At 40.9% G+C, this 14,795-nt stretch overlaps 1 protein-coding gene across 1 annotated transcript in view; it reads right to left on the minus strand.

Annotated features, from left to right (window-relative positions):
• LOC102820687 (succinate--hydroxymethylglutarate CoA-transferase-like) overlaps nt 1-14,795 on the minus strand; it is a 1,213,992-nt gene that overhangs the window by 1,137,776 nt on the left and 61,421 nt on the right. Inside the window, 2 exon segments of the mRNA XM_006832262.1 lie at nt 2,663-2,736; nt 3,321-3,372. Of these exon segments, the coding sequence (XP_006832325.1) occupies nt 2,663-2,736; nt 3,321-3,372 (126 nt within the window).

A 14,795-nucleotide genomic window follows, 5' to 3' on the forward strand; every position in this document is an offset into this window, starting at 1 on the left:
ATTTTAATGAAGGAATGCCAAGATAACATTAATATCATATGGCTCATTTTAAATGTTACATTTGTCTCTCAAGGGAACATGATGCCAGAAGTCAAAATCGTAGGCCTGCTTGCCCTTCTGGCCCCTGAGATAAAACCAGGGTTTTGGAGACAGAAAATTAGAGCCCATGACACAAGAAATTTAAACTGGCAGTTTGAGTTGTTGTTGTATGCTGTCGAGTCGGTTCTGACCTATAGAGACCCTGTATAGGATTTCCAAGGGGCAGCTGGTGAGCTTGAACTGCCCACCTTGTGGTTCAAAGTGACTTTGCAGCCCGGTGCATTAACCGCAGCGCCACACCAGGGCTCCGGCAGTTTGACAGGCATGTTTTATTTGACTCATACGGCTTTAAGGCTTTTAACCAGTTGCCATGATTTCAAAATCTGGAGCTCTCAAAAATTCCAATGGTCTTTCTTAATTTTACAACAAAAACCCCACGTTCCTACAGTCATTCATTCAACAAATATGCATTGACTGTGTACTGAGTCACAAACAGGTTCTATGGTAGTGAAGACAGCTGTTAAAAAAGACAAACATCCCTGCCCCTATGTGGACAATCCTGAAACATCAAAGGTATCAATCCACCTGCCTGGCTATGTAGGTACACTAGATTACACCCATTGATTGACTGTCTCTAAAAGAAATTTTAAAAAGTATATTTAAATTTGTTCTGCTTTTTTATTACCCCGATCAGGCTCGTTGGTTATCCAAATAAGAATAATTTAAGCCCTAAACCAAAGTCCTGGTGTGGCGCTAAGGAATAAAGCATTGAACCACAAGGTCGGTTTGAACCACAAGGCCAACAGTTCAAACTCACCAGCCGTTTCCTTGGAAATCAGATACAGTGTCGCTAAGCGTCAGAACTGACTCAACGGCACTTGAAACAAAAAACTGACGTAGGTCCTTTTTTTATTATATTTTTTAAGCTTTTATTGTACATCGAATGATAGTTTACATGGGAGAACATGGGTTTTACACTCATCCTATTGTATTTCGTATCATTGCAATGATACCGTCACCTCCATTCATCACCATTCAAGAGTATTTGCTTCTATTCCCTCTGTTTTGTTTCGGGGTGTGTTTGTTTGTTTGTTTGGATTTTTTTTTCCTTTTCCTTCTCTCCTTCTTAAATAGTCTATTTCTTTCTCTTTCTCCTCCCTTTTCTAGTTCCCGGTCCTTGCCTTCCCAGCATGCCACAGTGAGGGGGTATTACCAGGTCCACTGTAAGCTGAGTCTCAGGAGCAAGGTTTGTAAGGACAAAGGAGGGCCAGGAGCAGCACTGACTGCCTAGATATTTCTTGTGAGCTGTTTGATCTTAGACAAATTGCTTTACTTCTTTATGCCCCTGTTTTCTCATTTGTTAAATAAATAATCAATCAATATAGGCAAGATACCTAAAACTGTGATTGGCACTATTATAAGGGTTGTTATGATCATTGTTATTATACCTTGCATCTCTGCTTCTACCAGAGTCTTGCAGGTGCATGGAAAGGGCTGGGCTTGAGACTTGACCCTTGGCACCTCTAAAGAGTAAAAAGAAGCCACTGGTAGAGGCTTAGAGTCTCTGGTGATGCAAAGAGTTAATGTGCTCAGCTGCTAACCGAAAAGTTGTCCCATAGCATCTAACCAGAGGAGCCTCAGAAGAAAGGCCTGGCACTCTCTTGAGACATCAGCCAGTGAAAACTCTATGGAGAGCTGGAACTGACTTGACAGCACATTTGTGTTTAAAATTTAAAACAGTGAAAGAGCACAAATTGTGAGCTATAACACTGTCTGGTAAGTGTAAATTTTAGGTTAGATAAGAAATCTTTTCCTGGTATTTACCCACATGAAAAAACGAGCCACAACATGAGAAGATATATGCACACCAATGTTCATAGCAGCACTATTTACAATAGCAAAAAGATGGAGACAGCCAAAGTGCCCATCAACTGAAGACTGGATAAACAAACTGTGGTACATACACACAATGGAATATTATGCTACCTTGAAGAATAACAAGGAAGCTGCAAACCACCAGTTAACATGGATGAACCTTGAAGACATTATGTTGAGTGAAATTAGTCAGTCACAAAAAGAGAAATATTGCATAGGATCACTACTGTAAAAAACTAAGAAAAAGAACCCATACTAAATGGGGGTGGGGGGAATTCTTTGCTGATTGCTGAAATGTTGGGGGTGGGGTAAGCAGAGGGAGGGGAAGTTAGAGCACAGGGCAGGGAATAGACATAGGATAGTTTTGGTGCTGGGGGGACAATATATAAGAAGGGAGAGGGGAATGGAAGAACAAAGCAGATGGGAGAACAATTAGACAGGTTAGGTTTGAATGGGCTAAGTGGGACAGAATCACAGCAACTCACAAGGCACCACAGTGTGACAAACTGACAGACAAGTGGTGTCGAGGAAAAGTAGGAATAGAGAAATGACGCAATTAATTTTAATTTTCCCTCTTCCCACATACCAGAACCCTAAACACAGGGATTTATGGAAATACTTAAAATATGAGGGGGCTTCAAAAAGTTTGTGGAAAAATTCCATTATCTTTTAATTCCGTTTTTTTCCACAAACTCTTTGAAGTAGATGTTACTTTATTTCTGTTTCTTAAAGGGAATAATAGCTTTACCTGGTCTTTCCACTTTTATAACTTCTGCTCCAAGATCTCCTAAATTCATAGTTGAAAAAGGCCCCGCCAGTACTCTGCAATATAAAAAATGAGAAAAAAAATTATCATCTTGAAGAATTTTATATTAATTTTTTTCTTAAAATTTCTTCAGTACAGAAAAGCGCATATAATGCTAATGAAAATGAAAACTGTCCAAAGTGTTCTAGAAAGTGCTTTGGTCAATGCAATAATTCTCCTTCTAAGGCTCTACCCTAAGGAAGTAATCAGGAACCAAAGTGTAAACCTTTGTGTGCAAAAAAGTTCACTGAAGTCTAGTTTTTAATCATGAAGTACCTGAGGATAGTTATATAATGGTTACATCTATAAAATAAAACCATCCTATGTTTTTGTTGAATTTTCAACAACATAGGGAAATATTCAAAGCACAACATTATGTTTAAAATGTGGGTAAAACTAATTTCAATAATGTTCCAATCTTTGTTTTGTGAAAATCATATATAAATATGTAGATTAGAAAGAAATGAACAACTTAGAATAAGGAGATTACAGATTTTTTATTTTTAGTTTTCTAACAATAAATATCTTATAATCCAAAATTCAATGTTTTGAGTAAAAGGGGAAAGGTCGATCCTCAAAGCCTATTTACACCAATACAAACCTTGTAAGATCCAAAATTCTTATGCCTTCCAGTGGCTTCATATTGTCAATGCCTGGCAAAACACAGATGATATTTAGAATATTCATTACTAATTTTTAGAAGGAAGGGTGTAGAATTTTAAAAATCTGTCTCAAGCAATCTCTACTACCAAAAAAATGTGTTTTTCCTTCACATCATTTCTGTGTTATACGTGTGTGACACAGTAAGTTTTAACTTGATCCAATTAAAAGTCAGTCTGTAAAAATTTAAACCTCTAATACTAAGTTAGGAAGAATGGTTTAGTAATCTACTTCTGATAATCAGTAAGTAAAACCCTATGGATCACAACAGTCTGGTCCTAACAGATCATGGTTATGGTGCAGGCCCCAGCTCCTGTTGAACACATGGTCACCACGAGTGGAAGCCAACTCCCCAGCAGCTAACAGCACCAGCAAATACCAGATTATTCCCAATTAACAAAACCCACAACTATACTAAAAGTATTTTGTCTAATTAAAAAATACCCTAAGATGTAGGATTCTGAAGGTAGCAACAAAGCTCTCTGCATGTTTGATCTCTAGGAGGAAAGAGTGTGGGCGGGGGTGCGGAGTAGTTTAGTAAACAATTTACAATCTCATGTGCATTTCCTTTTTTCACTTCACCCATTGTAGTGCAGTAATTTACTTGATATGGTTCTTTTAGCCATAGTCTTTGAAACTCCCACCAAAAGACAGGGCAGAACCAAGCAGATTGGGTGTATTTCATCTTTTCCTGCTGGGTTTGGCAAGGAAAGATATTGATAGGATTTATGATGCATTGTAAGTAACTGTTAATGGGGTTCATTTTAAATGTAAAAGCTTAGATCGCTAATGTGGAGAATTAGTCAATTTTGCCATCCTGCTAGGATGATAAAATGAGTCCTCCCAAAAGCAGCAATGGGGGGATCTCTCTACCATCAAGAAAGACAAGTCAGGAGTGGAGTGCATCCTTTGGACCCCAACATCCCTGCATACTGAACCTCATCAATCCAAGAGATGGAGAGTTGTGACACCAGAGAGGCAGCAGGAGAACCAAGAGCAAGAGCAGTGGGCTTCAAGCCCACAGAGCAAGTAAAGCTAAGAGCCTCCGGGTAGGAGACTTCTTTGTAGAGTGGGGTGTCTCCAGGCAGTTAATTAGGGGAGCTAGGTTTGCTGACCTGCAGAACTAGAGCTACATGCCTTCAGGCTGAGGCTTATGGTAGAGTGGCGTGACCTTTAGGATCATATCAATAGTTCTAAAAGTGTTTTGTTGGATCCACAATTAGCACTCATGGAAGCAGCATAAGAAATTAAATGACATAATGCATTAGGCAAATCTGCTGTAAAAGACCTCTTTAAAGTGTTCAAGAGCAAAGATATCAGTTTGAGGGCTTGTTGTTGTTGTTGTTAAGTGCCATAGAGTCGGGTCCGACCCATAGCAACCCTGTACAGGGTTTCCGAGGGTGTAAATCTTTACGGGAGTAGAAAGCCTCATCTTTCTCCCACAGAGCGGCTGGTAGTTTCGAACCGCTGACCTTAAGGTTCGCAGCCCGATTCGTAACCACTACGCTACTAGAGCTCTTGCCTAATTCAAACCATGGTATATTCAATATCCTCATATGTCCAATTTGGAAGTTGGATATTGAAAAAGAAAGATCATAGAAGAGTTGATGCATTTGAGTTATGGTATTGGAGAAGAATATTAAAAGTACCTGGACTGCCAGCAGAACAAACGGATCTGTGTAGGAAGAAGTACAGCCAGAATGTTCCTTAAGAGGTCAGGATGGTGATACTTTGTCTCTCATACTTCAGACATGTTATCAGAAGGGATCAGTCCCTGGAGAAGGACATCATGCTTGGTAAAGTGGAGGGTCAGCAAAAAAGAGGACGATCTCCAATGAAAGGGACTGGCACAGTGGCAGCAGCAATGAGCTCAAACGTAACAATTGTGAGATTGGCACAATACTGGGCAATGTTTCACTGTTGTGCTATGAGTTGGAACCGACTCAATGATACCTACCAACAAAGAGCTCTTGTGGCACTGCAAGCAGGGTGAAGGCCAAAGGAGCCCATGGCTGAGAGACTAAGGACTTGAGAGAGGTATGCCTGTGGGCATGGCTGGGAAGACTTATGCCCTGAGTTTCTGTTCCTGAATTGTAACCTGTCACTATAATCCTGAGTATTGTCTGAGTTCTGGGTAGCCACTGCAATGAATTATTGAACCCAGCAGAGAAGTCGAGAGTCCTGTAAGAGAGATGGTTTATGTCCGAATTGCTAAGGAAGGTTGGAGGGTAAAGGCATGTCTGACTTCTGCCTCATAGGAATTGGTCTTGGGTTGATGAATTTGATTTTCCTTCCCCTTTTGAAGCCAGATATCACATACTGGCCCAACAGTATTTTTATACTCATAAACTATAAAAAGAAGTATGTCTAGAATTATATTAATAACTAACTATATGCATGGAATGGCATCATTAAATCACAAAGTCAGATTTTAGCCAAATGGCTTACAATATTTAGATCAAACTATATGAAAGAAGATGATGCACTATCATTTCAAATATTTATAGAAAGTTCTCAATGTAGATCCATCACGAGTGGATTATGAACAAGGTTATAGAATGCACATACTTTTATGTACTGTGATGCAGCGAATTGTCTAATGTCTCTTCTAGCCATGGTATGTAATTCCCACAAAACAATGTTTCTGCCCTGCTGAGTTTGGGAAAGAGCCAGTAGGAGAAGATATTAATAGGATGACATGATTCAGCTGTGGTTGTTAACAGAGTTCATTGTAATTATAAAAACTTGAAACACTAGCGTGGGTATAAATGTACCATCTCAGAACCAGGAGGATGGATCTCACTACCATCACAAAAGAAGAGCCAAGAGTGGAACTTGTCCTTTGGGCCCCAAGATCTTTGTGCAATGAACCTCCTTGACCCGGGGACAGAAAACTGTGACACCAGAGGAATGGCAGAGAAGCAGCAGCAGCAGAACCAAAACTTAGAACACAAGCCAGAGCAGTGGGCTTCACAGCCCACTGAACAAGTCCAGCTGAGTGACTGTGGGCAGGCAGCGTGCTTAAAGAGCAGGGTGCCTCCAGACACTTAAGTGAGGGAGCTCCATTTGCTGACTGATGGAGCCATGCCGAATGCTTTCATGCGGAGTGGTGTGTCCTACGGCAATGCATCAGCAGCTATCTGGAACAGTGCCCAGAGCATTTCTGAACACGGATTGTGACCTGTTAAATTCCCTGATAAGCCCTGTAACGGTTGGTGTGGTGTCTAAATTCTGTGTGACAACTGCAGTGGACTGTCAAACCCAAGTGAGGAGTAGAGAGAGGTGTGGGGAGAATGGATGGTTGGTATTTCATATTTTGCACATATACATAGACTTGAGATGGATCCGCGAGAGTACAGTGATTCTTAGATAAGAAGTTCACAAACAACAGTGCTTTCGTACCAAATATTGGAAGTTCATATGGTATGTATTTGTCCTTGAAGTAAGCCAATTTATTCTTTTCCAATAAGGAATTGCTGTCACAGCAACAGGAGATATGAGAAGTTCATGAGATTGGTACTTTATGTTCTTGAACATACACTTAAATTGAAACCAGAAGGTACCTTGATAAACAGGGGATCAAAAAAAGGAAAGTAGTTGAAACAATGTAAAATGGGAGAGGCCCTCTCAGCAGGTCCAAACCCAATCAAGCAGGCACACAAGAAGCGCAGGTGAGTCCAGCAGAATGGCCCAGTCAACCAACAGAATTCTGAGAAAAAAATGAACCTTTGTTATTTTAAGCCACTTTCCCTTTTCGTTGGGAAGTGAGTTACATGTTGGGCTGCAAACTGCTTCTAGCTGCTCCACAGAACCCTACACAGGTTGCTATGAGTTGGAACTGACCCCATGGCATTTAACAACAACAACAACAATTGTGGTGTCATAGATAAAGCAATACATTGGCACAGAGCAAAGATAGCCTATTGTAACCATCATGGTGATCCCTTCAAAACATAAAGAAAATAATCTAATTTCTCTGCTTAAAATCCCCTAGTGGCTTTTTACCACACTTGGTATAAAATCCAATGTCCAACCACAGCCAAGACTCGGCGTCTTCTGGTTCGTGGTGATCTCTCCAACTTTGCTCCCTGTCACTCTCCCTCTCACGCACTCTTCTTCAGCTATATTAACCTTGCAGTTCCTTGAACACACCAGGCAGATTTCTGTGTCAGGGTCTGTGGCAAAAAATAGAAACGTATCACTAGATCCTTTTCAAGAAGGACCTGCCACCCACATGTGAGAAGTGGGCTTAGTTGCCACCTCCAGCTATTAGCTTCATCAGAGTCCACATGAGTTTTCCAGGTGGGAAGCCATGATGGTCAGGGCAGCCCCTGGTCAAAATATTAAGCAAAGTGGGAGCAGAAAGGCCTCGCCATTTCCTCCACTCGGTGAGTGACGGTGGTAGCACCCTTCCTTTGGGTTGGTGGTGGTGGTTGGTGGTTATGTGCCATCGAGTCGGTTCCGACCCATAGCGACCCTGTATAGGGTTTCCGAGGGTGTAAATCTTTACGGGAGTAGAAAGCCTCATCTTTCTCCCGCGGAGCAGCTGGTAGTTTCAAACCGCTGACCTTAAGGTTCGCAGCCCGATTCGTAACCACTACGCTACCAGAGCTCCTTTGGGTTACGGCTCTGCAATTCCCCCACTGGATTGGAGGATATTTTGTCAGGTCAGCCTGCAGTCTGATGGCTCCCCAGGTTCAGCCCCATTTCCTTCTTTCCCTTTCACAGGTGTTACACCCAAGTAAGCCCTTCCCCCGTCCAGCTCCATCTTCGTCTCCACATTTGCTTTCTGAAGAACTCAACACATGCCAAGGTCTTTGCACTTGCTATTTATTCCCTATGCCTGAATTCTCTTCCTCCATATATCTGCATGTCCTGCTCACTCCATAAAAATGTCTGCTCAACTCTGGAAAACAGCATGGTATTTCCTCAGAAAGTAAGAAATACCTTATGACCCATGATTCCTTCTACTTAATATATATCCACAAGAAATACGAGGCAGGACACGAGTGGATACATGCACACCTACGTTCATCGCAGCACTGTTCACAATAGCAAAAAGATGGTCACAGCCTAAGTGCCCATCAGTGGAAGAGTGGCTAAGCAAACTTTGGTACATATACATAATGGAATACTTGTGCAATGCTGAAGAATGATGATGAATCTGCAAAACACCTCATAACATGGGTGAACCTGGAGGACATTATGCTGAGTGAAATTACTCAACCACAAAAGGACAAATATTGTATGAGACCATTATTGTAAAAATTTAAGAAAATGTTTTCCTACTAAAAGAAGCATTCTTTGATGGTTACTGGGGTGGGAGAGAAGGGAGAGTAATTCACTAGCTAGAGGGTAGACACATGTCAGCTCAGGTGACAGGGAGGGCAATATACAAGAAGGGGCAGGACAATATACAAGAAGAGGGAGGGTGGCCGAAGAATGATGAAGATAAGTGAGAGCACAGTGAAATATGCATGGTCTAAAGGGGATAGAGGTAAACACTGAAATATACATCACCTTGGACCAACAGGGTTCTATGCGTGGATACATGGATTGAGGCATAAGCTGAATAAGTAAGGGAGGAAGAGTGGAATATACATATATTCATTCGTCAAATGCCATCGAGTCTGTTCCGACCCATAGCAACCTTGTGTAGAGTTTCCAAGGAGTGACTGATGAGCTTGACCCACCAACCTTGCAGTTCAAACCAACTTTGCAGTCCAGCACATTAACCCACAGTGCCACACCAGGACTCCTATATATTTATAGATCTCACAAATACATAAGAGTTTGACAGAAAAAAAAAATGGTTATGTAGAACTATAATCAGTGAAAAGAAAATATTTCCATGATACATTTCCAGCTTAATGAAAAGGCAAACCTTTTCAAAAAATATATAATAGAATGACTCCTTTTATTTTTGTTAAAATTTGTGAGTATGAAAAAAATTCCTGCTTAAATTTCACACTATCAAAGTGAACTTGTCTGACCATCCTATCTGAATGAGTATCTCTACTTTACTTTTGTCTTAAAATACTATTTACTCATATTACATTTATTTGTTTGCTTATTGCCCATCTTTTCCACTACAACATAAACTCATTGAAGAATTGTCCGAAACTGCACCTACAATAGTGACTGACATTAAGAATTCGTTGAAGAATAACTCTGGAAGAAAGAGAAAGTATATACATCTGATAACTGGGATGATCATTAAAAAGAGACCAGAATCCTAAAAAGTAAGGTAAACTTCCTTCTCACCTGGACAATTCTAAAATAGGGTGGAAAACGAGACAGCTAAAACAAAGACACAGTGAAATTGCTGTGCCAAAGAAATTAATGAGAATTTAGACATACAAGAAAACTTAACAGAATGGAAAGTGAAATTAGATAAAGGAGGAAAAGCTGAACAAAATGGCAGGAGAAAAATTGTTGTTGTTGTTGTTGTTGTTAGGTGCCATCGAGTCAGTACTGACTTATAGCGACCCTATGCACAGCAGAACGAAACATTGCCTGATCCTGGGCCAAACTCACAATTGTTGGCACTCTTGAGTTGATGCTGCCACTTTGTCAGTCCATCTCACTGAGGGTCTTCCTCTGTTTCTCTGACCATCCACCTTACTAAACACGATATCCTTCTCCAGCAACTGGTCCTTCCTGACAATATATCCAAAGTATGAGAGACGAAGTTTGGCCACCCTGACCTCCAAGGAGCACTCAGCTGTACTTCTTCCAACACAGATCTGTTGGTTCTTTTCTCCCCCACCCAGGCTGGCTATTACAGGTTGATTTGTGCCCTTAAAAAGTTAAGTTCAAGTTCTAGCCCCTGGTACCCATAAATGTGGCCGTTTACTTGGAAATAGCATCTTTGCAAATGCAATTAGTTAACATGAGGCCATACTGAAGTAGAGTGGGCCCTAATCCAATCACTGGTGTCATAAAACAGAAGAGACCCAGACAAGCACAAGGGAAGATGGAAGCAGAGACTGAAGTGATGCTGTCACAAAACCAAGGCACATCTAGAGCTACCAGAAGCTGGGAGAGGTAAGAAAGAAGCTTCCCTAGAGATTTCAGAAGTATAACCCTGCCAACACCTTGATTTCAGACTTCTGGCCCCAGAACTGTGAGATGGTACATTGCAGTTGTTATAAGCCATGCGAATTTATGGTACTTTGATAATAGACTAGCTAACCAGCTTCCAAAAACAGGAAGTTAGTATTTATCATCCAATTTACTTACCTCTAATATAACTCCTCAGAGTCCTGGTGTGGCGCTGTAACACTGGACCACTAACTGTAAGGTCAGCAGTTCAAACCCACCAGCTGCTCCTTAGAAATCCTATACAGGATCTTATGAGTCAGAATTGACTCAACATAGTTAACAACAACACAACCAAACTCCATGCAAAATTCAGGTTGAAATTGTATTTTTAGATCAGCTTTTTTTTTCCCCTCTCTCTCTTAAATCTCAAGGGGGTAAACATGAATCATCAGCATTAAATGTTTATATTCTCTATGAATATAAATATATATATATATATATATATATATATGGGGGGGAGGGAGTGGGACAGGGAGTCCTGGTGTGGCACTGCAAAGCTGGTTTGGTCCGCATCTTAGGCAGTTCAAGCTCACCAGCTACTCCTCGGAAACCCTATACAGGGTTGCTACGGGCCGTTAGGGTTTCTGAGGAGTCCTGGTGTGGCACCGTAGTATAAGCACTCAACTGCAATGTCTGTTTGAACTGCAAGGTCAGTGGTTCAAACTCACCAGCCGCTCCATGGAAACCCCATACAGGGTCGCTATGAGTAGGAACTGACTCCACAGCACACAACATATACATATATAGTGGTGGTTATGTGCCATTTGAACTGCAAGGTCGGTGGTTCAAGCTCACCAGCCGCTCCTTGGAAACCCTATATAGGATCGCTATGGGTCAGAACTGACTCAATGGCACTCAACAACAACAACATATATATATTCCATACTTTTAAAAAATATCTACAGCTATAGTTTTCCAGTTTGTGAAAAACTGGGTGGTAGAAGGGGTGATTGTAAGAGAAGAAAACAGCTGAAAAAGCACCAAGTATAATGCACTGTGTTGAGCTATACCGAGCAGCTTGGACATCACTCATCACTCTGTCTTATTTGGCCGAGCAGCTTGGACATCACTCTATCTTATTTGGCCTCTAGGATGGAAAGTTATTATGATGATACAGCTAGGCAGCCATGCAAAAAAGTATAATTATCATGAAGCTGCCATCAACTCTATGCGTGCCAGAGCTGCTTCTAGAATTTCTCTGGTACCTGGCCCAAGGGTTTCCAAGACACAAATCCGTTTGAGCAGCACCAGAGTGGTGATAATTGACAGGTGCCCACACAAGTGGCTCATCTGTGTGACAACAATCCTGGCATCACTCCCCACCCAAGCAAGCCAACTGCTGAGACCAAAAAACAAAAATCAAGTCATACAACAAACTGATCAGCTATCTCGTTGCTGCCAAGATGGTTCCAACTCATAGCAACCCAGTATAGGGTTAACAAGGAGTGATTGGTGAGTTTGAACCACCAAACTTGTGGTTCAAATCGACCTTGCAATCCTGTATTTATGCTACAACGCCACACCAGAAGTCCAAATATCTAATTGTTGTTAAGTGTTGTCGAGTCAGTTCTTATCCATTGTGACCCTGTATAATGTGTTCGAGGAGACTGGTGAGTGTGAGCCGCCGACCTTACAGTTCAAACCAACTTTGCAGTCCAGCACACTAGCCCACAGTGCGACACCAGGGTTCCAATAATATCTAATAAGACATGTAATACATACCCAAAAAATAAAATTTTAATGTATTATTGTACAAAGAAGGGGTTAGCTGGTAATGTAGTGATTACGAGTCGGGCTGCCAACCTCAAGGTCAGCAGTTCAAAACTACCAGCAGTTCCGTGGGCGAAAGATAAGGTGTTCTGCTCCCGTAAAGATTTCCAGCCTCAGAAACCCTATGCAGGGTCACTATGAGTCCGGAACTGACTCCACAGTACTTAACAACAACAACATTGTACAGAGAACTTAATTATCAGAATTTAGGAGTGAGAAAGCTGAAAACTGACCACTCTTCAAGGCTGTGAAATGGAAGCTAAACACTCAAGGACTTTTCAATTCTATTCTTGAATGAAACCCACAAAGTGTTGACAACGACAATAAGTACAGGTTCCTTATTTCTTACCATCATCCACTTTGCTCCTTTCACACATAACTAACCATGTAAGATGAAAATTGAAATGATGTTTTTAAGTTAATTTTCATTCTCTGAAGTATCAGGGGAGGAGAAGAACATGAATCTTCAGCATTAAATGTTTATGCACAACGAAAAATAAAACAGGAATTCGCCATCTAATTTTATAAATATGAATTTCTGAAGCACCTGTCACATTATTTAGAAAGTGCATGAAAAAGAGACAATAAAAATAGCAAAAAACTCAACTTTGCCATTAATTTTCATGCTTTCTGCCTACACAAGCAATTCAATGCAAGTTATTAAGGAAATGCGGATAAAAATTAAAATCACTCATTACTGAATCACTCAAAGTAAATCATTGCTAGGGCTTTTGGTGGACTACTGGTGTGGCACTGTAGGATCAGCACTGAACTGTGAACCACAAGATCAGCAGTTCAAACCCACCAGCTGCTCCTCAGAAACCGCTTACAAGGTGGCTCTGAGCTGGAACCAACTTGATGGATTTTGACAACAACAGTTAACAATGCTTTTGGTGTAAATCTTTTCAGAGAGAGGTGGTAAGTGCGATTTTTTTTCAAAGATCTAATCATATGCTATCAAAGCCTGCTTTTATCCACTAACATTTTAGGGGCTACTGCTAAGCACAAGGTTGATGGTTCAAATCCACCAGCCGCTCCCTGGAAATCCTATACAGGGTCACTATGAGTCAAAACTGACTCATCAGTACTTAACAACAACCACAACCTAGAACTTTAGATCTAAGATGAAATATCTAGCTGCCCCTTGGAATAATTGGTTGCCAAGAGCCATGTCAAAAATAGCATTTCCACTAAGAATGACAGATAATTGAAATTTCATATAAAGAGGTGCAAACTAACCAGACACTAGCTATTATGACACTTGGAATCCTATTGTAGAATCAAAAGAGAAGAGAAATTATGCTAAAGATATGGGGCCATTAAACCATTCACAAAGAACCAGAGTCATGTTGTTGGAACAGCCAACCTTTTGTTAGCAGCCGAGCACACTGTACCACCAGGGCCCCATCCAGAGTACCAGAGGTAGCTGGGTATTGTTGTTGTGGGTAAGTGCCATCCAGTCAGTTCCGACCCACAGCAAACCTCTATCAGGTTTCCGAGGAGCAGCTGGTGAGCTTGAACTGCCAATCTTGCGGTTCAAACTGACTTTGCAGTCCAGTGCATTAACCCACAGTGCCACACCAAGACTCCATAGTTAGCTGAATAATAGTTTATAATTTACTCTGCTGACACTCAATTTCTCAAGAATCTCCCTTCCCCTATAAGAACTTGGTATTTATGACTAAGCAAGTTTGGGAATTACTTGTAGTGAAACAAGAAATTTATAGAAAGGACATTGTCAAAAGATTAGGAAGGAGCTATTCAGTCACAGTTAAAGCATGCCACAACCAAAGTACAAGTCAGTGCTCACCCAAAATCCCTTTGCTAATCTGCATGCCTCAGCTTTCCCTGAAGTTAGTTTCAAACGAGCCAATGAAACATCCCAGGAGATCTTCCAGTCCTCTGTCCCTTGCTGCAGTAACACTGAGGCTGCAGTTTCAAATAGTGTAACTGGACTTGCAAGGAAGATGGGATAGAAATAGTGAACTGATTTGCACTGCAGCACAGCCCAATAAAGACACCAAGGATTGGAGTTAGAGAGATGGTGACCTCTAAGTGAGACATCAAAGCCAACAACTGGAAACCCATACCAAGGGTAGATTGTTCCACTAAGGGGTTAGCAGCAGTTTTCCTACTGAAATATGTGAAGATTTTCCTAAGGGATGCATGAATCAGTTTAAAGAAATCAATTTCCAGGTTTTCAGCTTCCATATGTACTCTTGCCTAAAATTGGTCAGCCTATGAATAAGCCTGTTTATGCTCCTTAATCTTTTTCTCTTAGGCAAAAGAAAAGCATGTCCCTCACACATCCCTGATCTTACTATAGTGTACACTATAATATACTATATATGCTATGCTGGACACTATACTATATATGCTATAGTGTATACTATACTATATATACTATAGTGTACACTAGATTACACTACATATACTACAGTGTACAATAGACTATACTATATATACTACAGTGTACACTATGCTATACTATATATGCTATAGTGTGCACTATACTATATATACTAGAGTGTACACTAGACTA

The sequence above is a fragment of the Chrysochloris asiatica genome, unplaced genomic scaffold (assembly GCF_000296735.1).
Source record: "Chrysochloris asiatica unplaced genomic scaffold, ChrAsi1.0 scaffold00006, whole genome shotgun sequence".
Classification (NCBI taxonomy): domain Eukaryota; kingdom Metazoa; phylum Chordata; class Mammalia; order Afrosoricida; family Chrysochloridae; genus Chrysochloris; species Chrysochloris asiatica.